General features: G+C 30.2%; 1 protein-coding gene across 2 annotated transcripts; it reads right to left on the bottom strand.

Moving 5' to 3' along the window:
* Positions 1 to 2,209: 2,209 nt before the first annotated feature.
* Positions 2,210 to 17,487, bottom strand: LOC142325627 (uncharacterized). Of its 2 annotated transcripts, none has more exons than XM_075367621.1 (2): positions 17,250 to 17,487; positions 2,210 to 4,007 (listed from the first exon to the last, which is right to left on the bottom strand). In XM_075367621.1, the coding sequence occupies exons 1-2, from the start codon at positions 17,472 to 17,474 to the stop codon at positions 2,472 to 2,474; spliced, it is 1,761 nt and encodes a 586-aa protein (XP_075223736.1). In that variant the 5' UTR covers positions 17,475 to 17,487; the 3' UTR covers positions 2,210 to 2,471. The 2 variants fall into 2 exon arrangements, with proteins under 2 accessions (XP_075223736.1, XP_075223737.1); XM_075367622.1 differs by lacking the exon at positions 2,210 to 4,007 and adding an exon at positions 9,446 to 10,887.
* Positions 17,488 to 22,638: the final 5,151 nt, after the last annotated feature.

Here is a 22,638-nt window from a genome sequence, read left to right as displayed (position 1 = left end):
TATCTTTTTTGATTCTTTTTGCCCTTCTTTGTTTATTATCATTCGTTTCCTATGATTTGTCATTTCAAACTGTTGAAAACTGCAATAAAAATAATGATTTTAATACAGTAGTCACTTTTTACTAACTTGAGAAATATCTTTGATTAGTAGATATTATGTAGCTCAGAGACCATATTTTCATAGGAAAATTCCCGTAATCAATAGCCGATTAGCTTCAGTACATCTAATGGCTGCATTTCTGTGAACCACTGCATGTATCTAATACATTTGTAAAGGAATGCAAGTGCAATTTGTACTAAAAATTTGAAATTGCAATTGAAGTTGAGAGTAATATTACAAATTCATGTTTTTTTTATAAAGCAAATGAATTTTTGTCTGATCATTACTTTTGATAAAACATAGATTAGTAACCATGTAGAAAAAACTCTGCGAAAAATTAGATGATGGTGGAAATGCTTCAATGCCGGCAACAGTTGTTGCATCAACTGAAAAGTTTGTCGGTTAGTACTTTTTTGGATGTGCAAGTCATAATATTAATTGATCATCCTGAAAAATTACTTACTATCACAGTGGAATATCATGCTCCATTTAACTTAAATTTATAATCAAATAAACTATAAAATCAAGAAAAAAGGACTGCATCTTTCAAAGAAAAGAGTGCTTTATCATGGCAACATACCAGACCACATATCAACATATGCTCACCCAAAAGTTGCATGAATTATACTATGAATTGCTTCCATACTCAGATATTCATCAGATTTAATATTGTATGATTATTTCCTGTGTCGCAAAATAAACAAAAAATGGCTTACTGGAATAAAACTGGTATTAAACGATTAAGCAACTCGTGAAAAAAAATCATATTTTTGAGTTTTGATAAATTGTACTTTTCTGACAGTAGCAAAAAAATCTTGAATATTGCTGGAATATGTATATTTGGGAAAAAAAGAATATAAATAAAAAAAAAGCAAAAATAATTGTAGTTCATAGTTGTTCTGAAAAATCACCAAATGCTCCTCATACAGCTTACTTATTCTTTATGTTAACACTCCATTGGGCATAATCCATCTGACTGATACTTTTTTTTGCCTGTAATTTTTTGGTGAAGAAACAAGGAACCGATCTTTAGCAAGCCTTCATTGCTCCTTACCTGTGCATATCAGTGTTAATCTGTTAATGTTGGGATAATGTTCTGTATCAATAATTATTAATTAAATCTCAACAGATCCATTGTGTCCAACTGCATGACATCTTTTCTGAAGTGTTATTTTTTTATTTCTTATAAAATGACTATAAATTTTATTTTAAAGACCCAAGTAAGATTACAATCCAAGTTTATCATTTATTACGTGAAGAAAGTGTGGGCCAGATGAGGATTTTGCTGATCACAGTAACACTGATTGTGTAATGTTGCTGAATATTGAACAGATGATTCTGATACTACTGAAAAAGACACGTTGTGGAAACTGAAAGAAAAAATAATCTTTCCCATTTTAGAAAAGATGAAGATATCAAGACACAATGGAAGGAAGTACAGTGACTATCACTATATGAATGGCAAGAACACAAAATATTCTTAAATCTGGTCATTCAGTTGGTGTAAAGAAACTTAAGCTCCAGTCTTATTGAATTCTAGTTATAGAATATTATTACCTGTAATGTAATTGATGTGATCGTTATGAAGATGAATCTGTTTAATGCTACGACTCAGAATAATTACAGTTGCAAATGAGATGCTAAATTTACTGACATGTATGGTTTTCATGATTGTGTACCACTAGTGACGAATCAATAGAGAGTTAATGATCAAACAGCGATGATATAGAAAAAGTTTTACTTACAATGATTTAAAAATGTTCATATTCATCAGTGAAAAGGATATAGTGTCTAGGAAATGAATTTACATTGCAGAAATTGAAGAATGTTCAGGTGACAAAAAATAATAATCTAATTAGAAACTACTTATTTAATTCACTTGACCGTAAAATTAGGCCTAAAAGAAATTATTTGATTAGTTAATAAAACTATTCATTTAGGTATATTTGAAGTATGCATTTAAATATTTATTAAACACATTTAAAATAATTTATATTACTTTTTTCCTTCAAGATTTTAAGCTCAGATTAACAATTACCAAATAAGAAAACATTTTATATATTTGCTTAAAAACAAAATATCTAAAACATCCTACAACCTATTTAAGTTGTAAGAATAATAATAATAATAATAAAAATTTCCCAAATCCACTGTCAATGTTAAAATTTTAATTGATATTGTCCCAACAAAGGGTAAATACCAGGGGGCTTTGTATCCAAATTATTAGTGCATTTTGCAACATCCTTTATTATATTATGTTATTACTATGACTGTGAAAATGCAAGTTTAAACTGATTTTTTGAAAAATATCTTATTTATTTTTTTGTTTGAATATAAAAAAAAATATAATGAATTATATTAATAGCTTTTTGTTATCCTAGACTTTTCATATGTTGACGCAGTACAGGTGTTACGTCTTGATAAAAACCAATTACCAAATTTTTTAACTCGTTTACGATAATTTCGTGATTAGATTTATTAACCTGTTCTTCATATTCCATTAAATCTTTTGATTTTTCTCGAACTGCATTTACCTCTTCTTTAAGTTTTACTTTAATCCTTTTTTCTGTTTTTTCTAATCTTTCTAAAGTAGATTTGTTATGCTTAAAAATCTTTTTTGTTGGTATATCTTCTTTTCTGGTTAAAAATAGTTCAAAATTTTCTTCTATTAAAAATATACAATCAGAAAATGAGTGTTGCATCATATTTATTTTAAATTTTAAATCTCTAACAGCATTTCTTAAAAAACTTAACATCATTCGAACACTTCTTTTATCTGATCGTTTTACTCTTTTATGTCTGATCATGTTATAATTTGATTCGTAATCATTGATGCTGTCATTTAATAATAATTCCATTTTCACTAAATTTTTAACCGATGTAGGATTTATTTTATTTTGATCATTGACATAATTGAATATATTATTTTCAGTAAAGTTGAATTTATTTTTTTTATCTACATCAAAATAATTTATTTTTTTATTTTTACTGTTATCACCAGCCGCTACATTTAAGGGCCATTCATAATAGTTTTTTCCTCTAACATGCATAGTTTCATTATACATGTTTTTCCTACTGGCACTGGAATTGTTATATACATTAACTGTTAATTGGTTTCCTTTTTGGGAAAAATGTAAATTCATAATTTTTTCTAAGAAATTATTCATTTTTGTATAATTTGTTAATGAATGTTTTGACGTAGAAACTTTGAGTTTGTTATCTATTATTTTAAATTTATTCTCTGGGTTTAGTTCAAATTTATAAGCGATGTAATTTTTTGAGTTGAAAATATTAAACGTGTTTTTAATAAAAAAATTCATTAAATTTTCTTTAAAATTAGATTTTTGTTGTATATTATTAAGTTTTATTTTCTGTCGCTTGGTTATTGAATTAATATCATTTATTTTCATTAGTTTCCATCTTTCCATTAAATACTTAGTATCTTCAATTAAATCGTATCCAATTCGATTGATTGTTTCATTTTTCACATATTTCAATTGTAAAAGTTTGTGTTTTGTATCTGAAATAGATTTAAATTTTTCAAATTCAGTTTTATTAAAACTGCTCAATTTTAATATACTATTTTTAATACAATTGTAATAAAAATATTTACTAATTTTGTATAAAATTTTACATTTAACTTCATATAATGTCGTATTATTATATTTAGGTTTATTTAATAGCAATTGTGCTTGAGACAAAAATAATTCATTATTAGTTACTACCAATAATTTTGGATGTTTTATAAATAAAGAGATGTCTGTTGGTTTATTGCTATTGTTTAGTTTGTCTTCCTTTTCCCGATTCAGTGATTTGTTGTATTTTACTGGATTACTGTAATGTTTTACAAAACTTGGTGTTATTATTTGCCATAAATTATTATAAGTATCTGGTAGTACATTTTTACCCTGAAAAAAAAGAAAATATATTTTTATAATTAGTGTTCTTTAATGAATAACTAAATTAAAAATGTAAATCAATTTTAATTAAATATCAATTATTAAAGATTGTTAATATTTATTTATTATATACAAACAAGCAGTTCTTCTCTTAAAATTGGCTGTAAATAATTGGTAAACTGTTCCCTTACAAACAGATGATCCCACAACAACTGGAAAATCTTCGAAATTTAAAGACCCATAAGTAAGAATAAATACTAAAGGCCAAATCAAAATTTAATTTATTGGCTCAGATTGTTGTCTTCAAAAATTTGTTAAATCAAATTCCTAAATTGATTTCAGGAACTAAATATATGTTGGATAGGTTCCTTAACTGTAACATTCTTAAGCAACCTGGCAAGTGCAGTCTATAAAATGACACATTCATTCTCAAAATAGGATCCCATGTCAGACACAAAGGGAAGTTAAGTCTGAAGTGATTTCATGTCTCTCTTTCTTATTGAAATGAATGTAACATATCATTCCCCCCCCTCTCACTCACTCTCCTCTCGCTCACTCCCCCCTCTCAATCACTCTCTCTCGCTCACCCCTCTCTCTGTGTGTGTGTGTGTGTGAGCGCGCGCGCGTGTGTTTACTATAAAGAGTATTGTAGTAAAAGGTGGATATAAAGCATCATTAATTAATAATGTTTATAAAAAAACCAAATTTATAATCTAAAAACGATACGACATTGAAGCCTACAAATAAAACACACAGTTTTGATAATATCCATATAAAATACTATTATACTAATAATATTATTGAAAATTTAATTAATGTTTATTATGATGAAAAATATAAACTATCATATAAACCCTACAACCACATAATAAGACATTTAAAAAACTAAACAATAATAATGATTTTAATAGTTTTTGTGGCATTTATAAAATAAAATGTAATGATTGTGATGAAATTTTTATTGGGAAGACTAATAGATCTTTTAAAGTAAGATTTACAGAACATTTCAGATATTATATAAACAAAAGATTGGGTTTTTCTAATGTTGCCGACTATCTAGAAGTGAATAAACATTCTATTACTGACTTAGAAACTAATTTGGAAAAATAATTGAAGTCACAAAAGAAAATACTAATAAAAAATGCAGACAATTTAGAAAAATATTGTGTATATAAATATAGACAGAAATTCAGCTTAATCAATCTGCAAACAGAATTTGATAATGATACTCTTATCAAAGCTGCTATAGATAGCAGCACTTTTGTTAATATTAGGTAAAAGCTATATCATATTAGTACAGTACTGTATTTAGTGGCTGGCCACAAAGATGTATAAAAAATTTTTAATGTTTTTAGAAAAGATTTAATTTTTTGATTACATATATTATGTCATGTATGGAATAATATTATGTTAAATATTTTATTAATGTTTTAATGTGTAATCAAATTTCAATTTTAATCAACTGATGAGGAAATTCCTCGAAAGCACTTTTGATTTATAAAAAAGAAGAAAATTATTATTATTATAAAATAAGAAAAGATAAGAGATCTTATTGATTCTGTACTTTGGTGGATTGTGCTGAATTTTCTTTATGCTTTTGGTATTAACTGGTACAGAGAAATATATGGATAAAAAAAGAATTTATTTTACTATATATATATATATAGTAAAATTCTTGTGTGTGTATATATATATATATATATACACACACCAGAAGTTATCTCTAAAGTAAAGATCATTTCATTGTAAAAAAGGTGATTCTGGAAACTTTATAAATATTTTTTTATTTCTCTCAAACTACATACCTTACACTATTTCTTTATATAATCGTCACATGATTAAGACGTTTATTGTAGCAATACACCAGCTTCAATGTACGCACGTCACATTTTTCTGCCACCAGTCTATTTAGCCACTGATTAACAGCATTTTTCATTGTCACCAGCGAATTGCTTACCACTCAAAAACTCTTTCAATTTCCCAAACAAATTGTATTCAGAAGGAGCTAAGTTTGAACTGTATGGTGGGTGATTATAAATTTCCCATCCAAATGTTCTCAGTAAATCACATGTCGAACCCACAACATGTGAACATACATTATTGTGCAGCAGGATGACGCCATCAGTCAGCCGCCCACGTTGCCGATTTTGAATGGCACACCATAACTTATGTAGAGTTTCACAGTGGGCTTCAGCATTTATAGTCGTTCCACGTAGCATGAAATCAGCAATATGCGAAACTGATTCCAAAAGACTGTGCCTTCAGTTTGCGTCCAAATGGCTGTGGCTTGACCTTTGTGCCTGGTTGGTGATTGAGGATGGTGCCACTCACTTGACTGCTTATTTCTCTCTGGTGTGTAATACGAAATCCATGTTTCATTGCCGGTAACAATCGAATTAAGGGACTCACCACCTTTTTCTGTGTAGCACATCAAAAATTCCAAAGCTGATCTTATTCAGATTTTTTTGTGACATCCCATTAAGACAACACCCAATTTGCACAAATCTTTCTGAAGCCTAAATGGTCATGAACAATGTGACCAATAACAGCTTTGAAAGATCAGGAAAAAGAAGGGTCAGGTCGGAAATCATTGAGCGACAATCTTTAATGATTTCATCATTGATACATTTCAGCAAGTCCTCGTGATTATCGAGGTCCTCCCCGAACATTCTTCATGTACATTAATTCTGTTATTTCTAAACCTTTCACTCCCATTTTCGGACATTTCTTTCATTCATTACATTATCACCGTACACTGCAACCAACGAATGAATTTCAGTGGCTTAACATTTTGGTGGTTTAAAAAACATACGACTACATGTATTTCACAGTCTGCAGCAACATCGATTTTCCTGTTCATTTTGTAACATAATAACTCACACGTAATCAAAGATACTACATGGATCTTCTTCTGCCTTCTTCTTATTGGTCTTCTCCAGGTGGTGGTCGACGATGAATTGCCGATTCACTCTCGTGCACGCCTTTTTACTGGAGCTTGAGAGTGGTGAGGCTGCAGCGCCGCTATAGTGGGAGTGATGCTTGTACCCGCGCGTCCGTATACTGTGAGCCCCTGTCACATCGTTGCTACGTTATCGCCCGCTGATATTAAATTAGACATATACGAGGTAACAATACATTACTAGCGTGACCGTGAACGATACCAGGTTCGCCAACCTTAAGGAAACAAATTTCCCACCAGTCTTTACTTTAGAGATATCCCTTGTATTTTTATATTTAATATGCATGACTCCATACAACTTGGTCTATCTTTTTTTATTACATGATTTTTTTTCTACACTTATGTTTGTTATGTCAAAACTTGCTGCCGATGTTAATTTTTAAACTTTCAAGAATCCCATTTGTCCTCTGATTTATTGCACATTTTGATATTTGTTATCTGTGTTTTTTTTTTCAATTTACAGTGGCATTTGCTACATTAATGATTTAAGATAATATATCTCAGATTGTGAGTACAAAAGGACTACAAAAAAATGTTGAAAGATAATCTATATTGTATTTCATCATATTGTTGAGATTAGGAGGAACTAGGTACACTACTGCCATTATGGATTGTTGTGTAACATTCCCTCTAGTTGAAAAACAAATCCAAGGATTGCTTCACGAAAGGAATTTTAGTGTCAGTTTTTTGAATCGAGCAGTGCTTTCACATTATCTTCCAGTAAAGAAGGGTAAGGAAAGAAGGACAAGAATTTGGGAAAGGAAATTAATTACATTAGAGGAAGTAGTGTAAAAATTAAAAAATCAGTATTCTGGGAGGGGGTACACTGGTAGGGATCCTTTGGAGACTAATGACCACCAGTCATTCCTTAACTAATACAACTTGCTGCAGGTACAGGTTATTTTTATTTCTTTAACTGGTTTATAATTGTGTGATGAAAAATATTATCAAAACAAACAGTTTTAACATTATTTTACTACTTTTAATACAAAATTATTAAAGATATCGCCTGCATACATTCAGCCACTTTTCATATCACAATACCAGCTTTTATTCACTCTTATTGAAAAACTTCTTTTCCAAGGTATCTGTCAGTTATTAATCCTACCTGGAGAGCTCTTTATTAGTTTCAAAGCACTGGTGGCCGGAAATTCATCTTGCATCTTAATAACCTTGACTCAAGTCTAGGTTGGTGGATAGTTGTTAGAAATTTCCTTTTTAAACTGCCTAAGTAAACCCTTTGTACAAAGTATAGAATGGAACTATAATGCTATGTCTGGAGAAGAGTGTCCTTCTGTGTGTTTCTATCTAAATTTCTAGCACCAATTCCTCACATCATCGTCACTCAGTAACAATTCTGTACACATAACTCATCACTATCACAACAATGATGATTTGTATTTATCACTATGTTTACAATTATAAATTTTATCGTAGATGTCATACCACTAATTAGTAACTCCCTACTAGCTGTTCAGAATATAGCAGATTTTCGTCAAATGCTGCTTTATCAGCACAAAGAGTAAGAGGATAGTGGGTGTGAAATAAAATTATGGATTGTTGGTGGTTATTGGACATGCGCTGTCTCGCTATGGCAGTCTGTTTATTTTCAGCAGCCAATTGGAAGTCAATTTTGAAAAATCCTTACAATTTGATATGTTGTTTAAACGTTTCAACAATTTTAGTACTTGTATTTTTCGTATTTTATAATTTATTTGCTCATTATTATTATTACTGGCTATAATTCAGTTTAATAAAATAGAATTATTTATTTATTCTTTTAGTAACTACAGGCTGAAATACAATATAGTTATATTTTATTTTATCTTATTATGGGAATGAGACATGAATTTTGACATATATTAAGATTATTACTCAGCTTCCCTTCTCACAGTTATTTGGCGATATAACAGCACAAATACACAATTACTAAACCTATTTGTACTGTTATAGAATTAAGTTAGCAAAATTTACTGTAATTTAATTATGGTTATTTATTTTATAGGAAGTACCACCAATCTTTATCATTTACTATTCAAAGATGATCTGCAGTTTAAAGAGAGCTCATTATTTAAGAATTTTTAATGCCTGCAGTGATAAAATTTTCTGACTATTTAAAAAAATTTTTATAATATTATTTGACTTTGTGTTTCTATTTTCATTAAAGAAAAGCAAAATTTTAAAAGCATCTGGAAATGTAGCAGCAAGTGTATGAATATTATGTCAGGCAGCAATGAGATCTGTCAACAGCTATCATGACAAGCCAAAATATGATTTTTTTTAGTTATATTATAAGGAATAATAATGATAATTTTCTTTAGTGCTTTTGTTTTCCTTTACATTTAAAAAAGAAAGAGGACCATTTTTCTGTTAGTCTTACTGTTTCTTTTGAAAATGGAGATTTTTTTTTAGTTGAACAAATTAGGATGCAATTAGTAGTAAATTAATTTTCAATATAATTAACAGATAAATAATTGTTTACTCTGAATTACTTTAATAAAATTTTAATCAACATTTATACAAAAACATTTAAGTCATTAGTTATTACATTATGTCAAATTAATTTATCTTTTGTAAATTTAAGACTGAATTATACAGTTCAAACTTATGACATTTTCTAGTTTGTATCAATTTTGTCCAGTCTCACTTTTTTTAATTGTAGCAGCATAATTCTTGCAATACAATTAAAGATTTTGCTGCAAACAAAGATACAGTTTCTTCGTGCTATTAGATTATTATATATTTAATATTTCAGCTCTCATATTTTATTATAATTTAATAAATACGGGACAGGGCATCTAATAAACCTTTCTTTGAAGTCGCATCTAAATCGACGCCAGCTAGTGTGTTTCGATATCTTTCCAGAGCATCCCTTGTTCTTTTATAAAATCGTAAAATTAAATTTTTTAATTTTTTTAAAGCATTCTCCATTTTAGTTTTAAATGCGCTTCTTTTCTGAGAGTTTTTATTTGACTCTACTTCTTTTAATTTAAAATTTTCTATTTCTTTATCGATGGTATCTTTAATTTCGTTTTCCATTTTATCTAATTTTTTTAAAGCATTCTTTTCAGTTAAAAAATAATCTTTGTGTAATCTATTTCTTTTTGTTACAAAGTTATCTAATGAACTCTTCATATTATTTAGACATTGCTTGAATGTGAAATCAGTCTTGTGAAGCTTATGATTTAAATCTCGGGTCGCCTTTTTAATATAATTTAATATGGCTTCGATATGATCAACTTGAGATCTCTTGAATCTTTTGTTATTATTTCTAATGTAGTTTAATATTTCATTAATTTTAATTTGAGCGCTAACAAATGCATTTAACATTTCATAACCTTTTTCCTTTATGATTTTGTATAATTCTAATCGAATACTTTCACTATATTTGTCTTGATTTATTACATTTTTTTCATTTGTAATATTATATTCATCGAATGTTAATGTATTGCTTTCATAAATTGTATGATCTAAATTGATGTAATTAATTTGATATTTTAAAAATAATGAATATAAATTTTTAACCGATTCTATTTGTGAAGAATTAACTTTAAAATATTTTTCCAGTTCGTAGGATTTGTCAGAATTATTTTTTTTGTCCAAGTAAAATGTATCATTATTCCATGTAAAAATATAAACTTTTTGTTCTGATAATTGTGATTTTGCACCATCAAAGAAATTTTTGCTTAGATATTTATTATTATTATTATTAATTTCATTAACTTTTTCATATCTTTCATGTAATTTATCAGTTTTGTTTTTAGTTAAGTATTTATTATTTATGTAACAAGTCAAATTACTATTCTTATTATTTCCAGTTAAACTTTTATCATCTTTTCTCTTCATTTTTGGAGCACAAACACTTTTATTTATGTTAAGCACAATTTTTTCGCACTGATAATTTGTACAGCAATCCTCAGTTTGTTTACACTGAAACATATTATTATGATGTTTTCAATTTATTTCTCTATTTATTTATTTTTTTAACAATTAAAATATTTAGTTTTTTGGGTGTTAGTAGCCTAATGTAAATTTTTGTTTGGAATTTAAATACACATATAATATTTTAATGATTCAAAGTATCCAGGATGAGCAGTTAAAGAAATTCATAAAATACTTTTTATTACCTTTTGTAAGGCAATAAGAATATTAAGGGTAAGAAATAGAGTAAAACGAAGGGTATTGTCCTGTTGATTGTATGGTATATATTATTATGGTATATTTTTGTATGGAAATATTATGGCCAAATTTGCTTTAGGCTGTACTGATCTATACAAGATTTTATGAACTGATGATCCTAATGGTACTTTTACATCATAATCAATAAACCACCATAAAAGTGCAAACTACTGTTACTTCAGAAGATTCTTCAGCAACCGACCAACTATCTTGCTCAGAGACTGGATAGAAAGTATTATGATAGCTCCAACAAAAAACTACTATCTGATTAAATTGCTTGTGGTTGGCTTAAAGGATTAGTACATCAGAAATATATACATGTTTTCATAAAGTCTGTGCATAAAAAATGTATCCCATTAAGTTTGAATTTGTTAAAAATGTTTCTGTTGCCGAGAGAATTTTGTTGGTCAGTTCAAGAAATAGATCAATTTTTAGATCTTATTCTGAAGACTATAATTGATTATAATTCATGAAATCCATAAATAAATCTTTTTTTATTTTTAGCATTATTTGCTGTAATGTTGTAAACAGATCTATCATATCTTAATTCTTTAATTTATTTTTATGAAGATATATCTTTTTAATTACAACTCAACAAATACAAGACATATTTTATTGATTTTGTTATAATGAATAATTTTTATTAATTTTTTAATTTATTTTTACACGATAAATAAGGTGGGGAAGATGATTAAATGTTGCCAGGTACATTCCGAGTAGCTAACTATGTTTACAAAGAATCTTATTTACTTTTGTATCTTTTTGTATCATTTTTCTCTAGCACTACATCTCAAAATCCTCTCTTTCACCTTTCCAGGTTTTCTATTGTCCATGTTTTACAGTCATATTCCTATACCCAACAAAAATATTCCTATACAAAAATAAATATTTTAAAATATTTCTTTTGTATTCCTAAATTATGTTTCATTTCAGCAAATTTTTTCTATAATAAATTTATATAACATTTTAAAAATATTTAATACTTAACACTTTTTAAATATTTTTGGGAATCTTTGTTAAAAGTTAGTTCTGTTAAAAGTACTCAAACTAGAATTTCTACCCCATTTAAAAGTATAGAAATGAGACAGGTGAAGTAGTACACCTTATCCAGAGTAAGATACAGCCCTACAAATTTGTCAGGATTATTTAATCTATGTAATATTAAAAAAAAAAAAACAAAAAAAGTTTAAAAAATCAATTATTTGAGATTATTGCAAAAGGGTTAAAGATGTTGTAATCACTTTTGGATTTTAAAAAGCCATGTGATTCAATAGACAGAAAAGTTTTGTTCAACATGTTAGAAGAATTTGGAGTAGACTGTAAAGCATTTCATTTAGTAAAAGAAACAAGTACTTTCAAAAAGATAAATTCTGAAGGACTAAGCTCTGAACCTTTGGAAATCAAAACAGGTATGAGACAGTGTGATGGTTAATATAATTTACTGTTTAACATAGTTTTGAAAAAAGTATTTAGGGAATTGAACAAGCAGATGGAAATTTAAAAATTAGAAAATGTGAAACTAGGAAGTAAGGATAAGAATTTCAAAATCAGTTTGGCCTTTGCAGATGATTGGTAATTTTGTCCCCGTATATTAAAATTGCAGAAATTTAAATAATCTTTTAAAAATGTTAGCTGAAAAAACAGGTTTACTGATTTCTTTTCAAAAAACTGAATTTATGACAAATATTAAAAAAGCTCCAAGACTTTAAAAACTGAATGTGGAAAAAGTAATAAAGTGAATAAATTTAAACATCTTGGTGAAATAATTAAACCCATTGCTTTGGATAAGGAATCGAATAAAGTTAGAGCTAGTAAAATGGATCTTGTATATCACTTAAAGTATTTAAGCAATAAAAAATCAATTTCAGAGAAACAAAAATTAGGCATTATAATACAACAATAATTAGACCTGAATATTTGTATGCCTCTAAGTGTTTATGTATGAATAAGATAGGTGAAATTGAAGACCTAGAGAAGAAAGAGAGGAAAATATTAAGAGAAATATCAGGACCAGTTAAAATTGAAGAGAATAAGTAGAGAATTAGAAAAAATGAAAATCTTTATAAATTAGACTTTCAGATGTTAAAAGGAAAAGAAGACTGGTTTTTGGATGTCTTTTCTGAATGGAAGAAAATACTGACTAAAACAATTTTTAATTATGTCGATAAAAAAAATAAAAACAACCATGTTTATAAAGAAACTTTAAAGGATTCGAGAGAACTAAATACCACAAAAGAAATAATCTTAATAGAAATAAATTTAGAAAACAAGGGTTTCCAGGAAAAAAAAATAAATTTAACTACAGATGGAGTGAAGAGAGAAAGTGAAAACAGAGAAAGAATAAAAAAATATTCAGAAGAAAGGAAGTCAGAAGAGAAAAAATGATTAAGATATTTATTGTGGTCCTAAGGTAACTAGCCAAAAATAGTAATAAAATTAAGTTTAGAAATTTCCATTAAAACCAAGTGAATGTTAAAAGGAAAGTTGTATTCTCTCATTTTTGTACATATATATCTTTTATATTGTCTTATATTAGACCTTGAATTAGAGCAAAGTCAGTAACTGCAGCACTTCATGAAACACTTCAAATTTTCCTAAATGACCTCTATTTTCACATTTTTAAATTTCCCTAAAAGGGTTAAGCTGAATTAAATATGGGTTTCATGTTTTTATTTATTTATTATGACTTTATTTATTCAACAATAGGCTGACATCCAATAACAACTATTGATCTATGGATAATAATGAACATTGTACATCTGAGTACATTTGCTCAGGGACTGGCTGAACAATTAGTAATTTAGTTTAATTCTTTCATTTCACATAGCTGTGAGGATGATCAAGATTCTTCCTTAAGGAAGTTTACACTGCTTCTCCTAAAGAACTTCTCTTGAGAAGTTTCTGTTCTTATGTGACTAGTATCTGGAGAAAAAGAAAATTTGTTTTATCATTTTTTTTTTATAATAATAATAATCATTAACCTCAGGAACTGTTATTGGATGTCAGAATGTTGATGTATAATTTAATAAAATAAAGATAAAACAATATATTTTAGGTGATATTTTCATTCTGGTTAAAGATACCATTTACGCAATTTTAAAACGTTGGATGTAATGTTTGTCTTGTTTTTCCCTTTTTCAAAAAGGGAATTTTGGTTTTGAAAAAGGGATTGCAAAACCAGTTTTCTTAATGGTGTTCTTTGGAATTTGATTAGATAGCCATTGATATTTTTACGGTTTGGCAAGAGCAACTGTGGTGTCAGTCTATTCAAGGTCTGTCCTATCTGATGGTTGTACAAAAAGCTCATTCTGGGATTATGTGCTTTTCAACTAAAGCTAAGCTTCCTAATTAATGCTTTAATATATACATGTTAGTAATTCCTACTTCTCTGGAAGAAAATTCCCTTTTTTTGTTGGAAAAAAGTGGTTGTAAATGGGTGGGTCTATTATTATTTGTAAAATAAATTATTAATTTATTATAATTTAAATTAAATTATTATTACAATTTAATTAATAATTATTATCATGGATTTTTATCCCATAGTAGTTTGTCATCAATCCATAAACATGGAATCCGAACGTGGAATGTTAGAAGTCTAAAAAAGGTTGGTAGATTAGAAAATTTAAAGAGAAAAATGAATAGATTAAATGCATATGTAGTAGAATTAGCGAGGTACGGTGGGAAGAGAAAAACGACTTTTGGTCAGATGGTGTTAGAATAATTAATACAGCTTCAAATAAAGGGTAGGCAGGAGTAGGTTTCGTAATGAACAAGAAGATAGGGGAGAGAGTAAAGTATTTCCAAATGCATAGTGACAGAATCATTGTAATAAGGATTAAACAAAAACCTAAGCTCACAACAATTGTTACATCTATATGCCTACAAGTGCCCATGATGATGATGAGGTAGAGTGTGTATACAAACAAATTGACAAAGTAATAAAACATGTAAAAGGAGATGAAAATTTAATAATAGTTGGAAATTGGAATGCAAGCATCGGAAAAGGCAAGGAAGGAAATATAGTGGGAGATTACGGGCTGGACAAAAGGAATGAAAGAGGGGACCGACTTTAAGTTTTGCACGAATTATAATTTAGTAATTGTCAACACCCAGTTTAAAAATCAAAATGGAAGAATATATACATGGAAAAAGCCAGGTGATACTGCAAAAAATCAGATAGATTATTTCACGGTTAAACAAAGATTTAGAAATCAACTCGTTGACTGCAAAACTTACCCTGGAGTAGACATTGATAGCGACCATAATTTAGCGATAATGAAATGTAGATTGGGGTTTAAAAACCTGAAGAAAAGGTGGCCGATGAATCGGTGGAATTTAGAGAAGCTTGAGGAAGAGGAGGTAAAGAAGATTTTTGAGGCGGATATCCCAAGAGGTCTGAGTAAAAAAGATAAGGTAGGAAATGTAGAAGAAGAATGGGAGAATGTTAAAAAGGAAATTCTTAAATCAGCAGAAGCGAACTTAGGCGAAATAAAGAGAACTAGTAGAAAACCTTGGAAGTCAGGCTATATTGCAGCTGATGGATGAACATAGAAAATATAAGAGTGCTAGTGATGAAGAAAGTTAAAGGAACTATCGACAATTAGAAAATACTATAAACAGGAAGTGCAAACTAGTGAAAGAAGGGAGGATTAAAGAAAAGTGTTCGGAAGTGGAAAGAGAAATTATCATTGGTAAAATAAACGGAGCATACAGGAAAGTTAAGGAAAATTTTGTGATATATAAATTAAAATCTAATACTGTGTTAAACAAAGGTGGTACACTGATTTACAATACGAAAGGAAAGGATAATAGGTGAGTGGAATATATTGAAGAGTTATACAGAGGAAATGAATTAGAAAATGGTGTTATAGAGGAAGAAGAGGAAGTCGAAGAGAATGAAAAGGGAGAAACAATACCGAGATCTGAACTTAAGAGAGCATTAAAAGATTTGAATGGCAGAAAGGCTCCTGGATGTAGGATGTAGGGGGTATACTGAAATGAAACGACTAGCACTAAATAGGGAATCTAGTGCTAGGGAACATTAGTTATGCTAGTTATCTGATGTTTTGTATTGCAAATTATCTTGTCTTTCTTTTCTACAAAATAAAGCTGAAAAAAACTTGAAAAAGTTGCATAACTTTACAAGCAAAGCTGGTGGTAACGTTGTAACTCTTTCTGTTGAGGACTTCACCCTTGACAGACTACTACTTAGAAAAAAAATCGATTGGAACATTAGGGGTTTGAATAAGATTAAATATACCAAATATAATTTCAGATTGTTAGATTACACAAAAAAATTTACTCTGAGTAAAATTTTAAGATATGGGATCCTAATGTATCTTCTCGCCTCCTTGACTGAATGCGACTAAAATTAATACTCGTATTCAGATGGGATCAAATTTTATACCTATTAGGACAATATACTTGCATACACACCGGTATGTACATCTGTGCATTAATCCATCTGAAATTTTTCAACGTGAAAATCGTATTTTTTGTTTAGATGGGGCTCATGCATGCCAACATCCATGTGGTGAGCGGTAGTGTCTCTGTCTTTCATCCAGAGGTCCCAGGTTCGAATCCCAATTACATTGGGATGGCATTTTCACATGATACAAAATTGCCATTCTTCTCTTCTGAAGCAATATCTAACAGTAGTCCCAGAGATAAAAAAATACATAATTCTGCATAGCTATACTGTAAAACATATAGCTAGGAAAGTAAAAATAACTATATAATAAAAAACGTTAAGAAAATTACATAATAGACTATGCAGTACCATTCTGAAATCAGAGTGGTTATAGCAATGTTGACAGTAGGTTAATATTGAGGCTGTATAGATCGATGCTCTGTCAACACGATAAAAAAATTGTTCATCATTGAAAAGTATCAAATAAGAGGTATTCTGCAGAATATATTTCTGAAAATCGTAAAAATTAGCAAATATTCACAAATAGTTATATCAGTTACTTCTACCCGCTGATACTGTCCTGTCGCAAAAAAAAAGATACCTTGTTATCCAGTAACCTGTTAGTCTTAAGTGTTTTATTAGATCTGATATTGTAGTATGATTTAAGTTTATTGTAGAATTGGATTAAATTATTATTACTTACATATCTATTTTTACAGTTTACCTCATCAGCCACATTTTTATTTAATACTTGAATATTATTTTCTTTTGAATTTTTTGGTTTATATGTTAATATATCAAAGTACGATACTGAATCTTCTTTCTTATTGATTTGAAATAAATTTAAACCGTTTACAGAACAAAGTATAATATTTATAAAATAAATATATATTGTATATTCTTTTTTAACAATATATTCTAACATCATAAACTTGCTCGTAGAGATTATTTTCAATAATGATAGTTATCAGATTTTTTCCTTATCGTTTTTGTAATATTTAGTGATGATAATTTATGCTATTTAATTCCTTATCCTACATCATTAGTATTATTTTTTTATTACTGTTGTCATTAAATGATTTGATATATTTTTATTAATCACAGAGAACTTTTAAACTCGATCATTTGTTTTATTATTTTATTAACCGATAACCATCCCTAATTCTTAATTTAGTATTTAGTGTAATCATGATTTTTTTTTTTATTTGAAACCCCAGGAGCCAAATTTTAGCAAAAAACATTGAGCTACTTTTTTTTCTATTTGAACGCCAGTTTTTTTACTACAGTCGATTTAGTGGTGAAAGTTGGGGCAGCCATGTGGAAATTACGAAGAGGTCGGGAGGCCGAGGTATTTGGGATACGGTTTCGAGCCCGGCCAGTACCGGAGCGGAACGGTGATCACAATACATCGGATCTAAATTTCCTTCAGTTGCCCATCTCCCGCCTGTGGAATAGGCTGCAGAGCCTCGCGATGGATGCATGGTAGCTGGATTGCGACACTACGACTAAGGGAAGTTCCTTGTATAAATTTATACAGGATCTAGGGGGGTGGTATGTCTCGAGCTCGTTTTTAAGGGCAACGGGTGCCAGGTGCTCACCAACCGTGTTAATTTGAACCAATATCTGTTTCGGTTCCGCCTGGCGGCTGATGAGCTGTGCCTCTGCTGGGAGGTCAAGTCAAATGAACACCTGATGTTTACTGCGCTGCTCTTGGGGGGGGGGGGGCAGAGACCGGGCCACCCTGGAACAGAGATCAAGGGGAAAATTGGCCACTCACAAGCGGCGAGTCAATGTGGCGAGAGCCGCATTGTCGGATTTATCGCATTTATCTGTTGTCGATCTTGTTGTACTGTCAGAATTTTTCGAATAAACTGTATCGCGTAATTTACAAGCTTCATCCGATTTATTTGCGCTTTATCACCGCGTTTTAATTTTTTATTTAATTTTGTACCCGGACCGAAATAATTGTAACCTGGAATACCCATCTTAAAAGGTAATAAAGCTACAGCCTTATTGACTACAGAACCGGTAATACCACGACAGTTTTTCGTGTTCTTCTTTTTTTTCATATCTATATATATATATATATATATAAATGTGTTTTTATTAAAATACATTATTAATTACAGTGGATCGGCAAACTAGGAAAAAGCCGAAGCTCGGATTTGAGATCGGAGTGGCTAAATATTACATATAAAGTAATATTTTCATTACATTTTTTTTACAATAAATAGCAATGTTTAACAGTAACATTTTCAGGGCTAACGATTCTTTAATGTATCCACTCTTTCCATCGGATGGAATTCAAGCTGATGAAATAAATTAATTTTTACTTCCTTGTTCGAAGCAGAAGGAAGTATTGTAATAGGGAAAAATTTCGGTTTTCAGATTTCAGAAAAGGAAATACCATTTTGTCCATCCCTGAATCCATTTTGACTAACTTCGGCGTGACGTCTTACTTACGTATGTACCTCGCATAACTCAAAAAGGATTAGTTGTAGAATGTTGAAATTTTGGATTTAGGACTTTTTCTTAACTGCGGTAATAAGCCGTCATCGAGAGCTTTTCAGCGAAATATCATGAGGTACTTATTTTCATCGGTTCCAAAGTTATAACAAAATAAAATTTTAATTAATGAAATATTTGGATCTTAAAAGGGAGAGGCACATCGGTTCGTATCCGACTTTATTTCCTTTTTTTTAAATTAAATATATTGATTTATTAATAGTTATTAACTGCTGATCGTAAAAACATCTTTACAAGAAATAATAATTCAATAATAATATTAAAAAGAAAAAAATATGAAAAAGAAATCAGAATTTATTAGTGAAATAAACATTTATATACTTTTCATTTAAAAAAAAATGTGTATATGTAATTTAATAGGCGTACAAGGAAGTTATGGTGTCCACATCAAATTTTTAGTTAAATTTTCTCGAATCCTTTAAACTGTCTAAACTTTTCCACCGCATTTTTACAATAGACAGCATCTTTAACAACATTTTTAGGGTTAATGAATTTTTAATGTTTCTAAATTTTGGTCCCTCGGATTTGAGTGACCAAACTATTTCATATAAAGCAAAAAAATACAATAAATTTATCGATGAAACAGATTATATTTGCAGTTAATTATACTAAATCGGTTGAACCGACACCACGACAATTACGTTAACTTTCACCGAATTTTTCACTTTCAGTTCAACATATACGTTCATATTTTGATATTATCATTTGTGCGATTCTCATACCCTTTTGTAACATAAAATCTTTATTGCCAAAATTAATAAGAACAAATTTAATCTCGCCGCGATAATCGGCATTAATTGTGCCCGGCGAATTGGCAACTGTAATGCCGTCTTTAGCCGCCAAACCTGATCTGAGTCTTATTTGTGCTTCGAAATTTTTGTAACAATATAGCAATACCGGTTGGGATGATTTTTATTTCGGTGACTTTTAAAATTGTAACGATTGTTGAAAATAAATCTAAACCAGCGCTTTGTTTGGTATAGCATATTAGAGAAAATCGAACTTCCACTTCAGACGTTTTTAAACATCTATATTAAACCGGTAATCATTTAAAATTAATATTTTATTGTTGTAATAACAACAAAATTCTCAGGGTTAATGAAAGTGTTGATTAACCCTGAAGAATCAGGATTAATGATTCTTTAATGTATCTGAATTTGGTGTTGAAGATTTTCACCCCGAAAATATTTCATATAAAGCAACAAATTGCAATAAATTTATCGATGAAACACATTATTTGTAGCGGTGAAAAAACTGATTATTTTTTACGAGTGATATTATTTTTTTAAATTTTGTTATTTCGTTTTCGCGAATCATTTCTGCGATAATTGATTTAATCTCTTGCATTTTATTTTCTACATACGAGGTGTGTGAGAAAAGTAATGAGACTGACTTTTTACTTACCAAAGTTTTTATTTTTTTTCAAACAACAATATTATTCTCTTCAAAGTAGTTCCCTTGGGCAGGTATACACCGGCGGAGGCGTTGTTTCCACTCCTGGTAGCAGCGCTCAAAGGCTTCAACCGGTAGGGCTTTTGACTAGTCGGTCGCAGTCTTTTGAATGGTCTCCAGAGTTCCAAAACTACGTCCTTTTAAGACACGTTTCAATTTCGGGAAAAGAAAAAGTCACCAGGATTGAAATCAGGTGAATAGGGTGGTTGAGGAACCGTAGGAATGCGTTTTGAGGTCAAAAATTCCTTGATGGAAATGGCCGTGTGACACGGGGCATTGTCACGATGAAGCATCCGCTTGTCTGCGATGTCTGGTCTCACGCGAATCACTCTTTTCCTGAGCCTTTCAAGGACACCTTTGTAAAACAATAGGTTGACAGTTAGTCCTGTAGGAACAAATTCTTTACGCACGATACCCCTACCGTCAAAAAAGCAAATCGGCACGGTTTTGATCTTCGATTTGCTAATTCGAAATTTTTTCGGTCGAGGAAATGAAGGAATGTACCACTCTTCGCTTTGCCGCTTTGTCTGTGATCACACGATCGAAGAATTCTTGGTCGTTGTCGATCCTCTCAAGAAGATCAACGCACACGTTTCTTCGATTGTCCTTCTGTTACGTTGTGAGGTTTTTCGGTACCGATTTCGCACAAACCTTTCGCACGTCCAAATCGTCTGTCAAAATTTGATGTACGGTGAAAGCGTTTAAATTGAACCGTTTTCTTGTCATCCTTATTCTTAACCGACGGTTTAATCTCACAAGAACCCTCACACGCTCGACGTTTTCGTCAGATTTTGAAGTCGAACGTCTCCATGAACGAGGTTGATCTTCAACGTGTTCTCGGCCTTCCAAAAATGATTTCTGCCGGCGGAAAACTTAGGCTCTTGATAAACAATGTTCCCCGTAAGCCTGTTTCAACTTTTTAAAGGTCTCACTCGCGGATTTCCCATGTTTAACACAAAACTTGATCGGACAACGTCGCTCTAAATTCCGATGTCCCATTTTCGAAACGCACAAAAAACACAACTTCACTGATGGCGCTGTTAAAAATAATTTGTTGGCTGAACGGTGTTGAAACTCGTACTGAGCATGTGGAAGGGATGAACTAACCGGTCTAGCACAGACCGGTAGACACAGCGTTTCCAGATCGCTCGCAGTGTTACCAATCTCAATACTTTTCTCACACACCTCGTATGTCGTGATGGTAACTTTCATGAGATCTTCTGTAACGCGACTATTTAGCTCATCATTTATATAATTATCAACTTTCGTTCTGAGCAACGTAATTGCATCTTTCGTAAACTTTCTAGTTTCTTCAGCCATCGTCAGTTTTTCAGCCTCTATGTCTTTTTAATGTTTACATCATAGTCGGTTATCGTCCGATTCAATCGACAAACTGTTCACCGGGATCGGTTGTGTATTCTTCAAACAAATTTTTAGCTCGTTTAAAATTCACCGCGTCACCGTCGTCAATCGGATCAAATACATTACATAATCTATGATTTTTCGTATTATAATTTCCATCATCAGCCATTGAAAAACTGATTTCTTTTCCTTTTTTTTTTACCGCCAACTAATTTTAAACGTGTCATTGTCTATATATAAAAAATAAATAAAAAAACAAGACACTGCATTCAAATTCAACGTTTTTCAATTCATTAATTATGGATATAATTTCATTTGAAACGGCGGTGTTTCCGGCATAGTATTCATCCACAAATGTATGCAGTCTATCCCACCAATTCGTTTGCATCGTCCCAATATTTTTAAACTAGACTATAATTCAATTGCGCGTGCAGTACGCTACCGCCAAACGATGTGGACGGTGTTTTATACGGTGAAACAGATCTATCTGTTCTTTTTGGAGGAAAAAGCTTTCTAATCACTTCATTATATTTAAAAGATTTATTTGTTTTCACTGTACCGGCATCTTTTAAGTGCGCACCAGTACGGCGTAACATTTCACCGTTACATATCTGTTTTGTAAATTCTTTTAGTTTTGGATTTTTTAAAATTAATAACTCTAGAATACCAGACGTGACATTATACCAAGAGTCACCCAAATAGATTTTATCACTTACAAATTCAATTTTACCCGATGCGCTTGTATTTATGTT

The sequence above is a fragment of the Lycorma delicatula genome, chromosome 5, assembly GCF_047948215.1.
Source record: "Lycorma delicatula isolate Av1 chromosome 5, ASM4794821v1, whole genome shotgun sequence".
Classification (NCBI taxonomy): Eukaryota; Metazoa; Arthropoda; class Insecta; order Hemiptera; family Fulgoridae; genus Lycorma; species Lycorma delicatula.
Note: the sequence above shows the minus strand (reverse complement) of the source record. Positions and strands in the feature narration are given on the sequence as shown.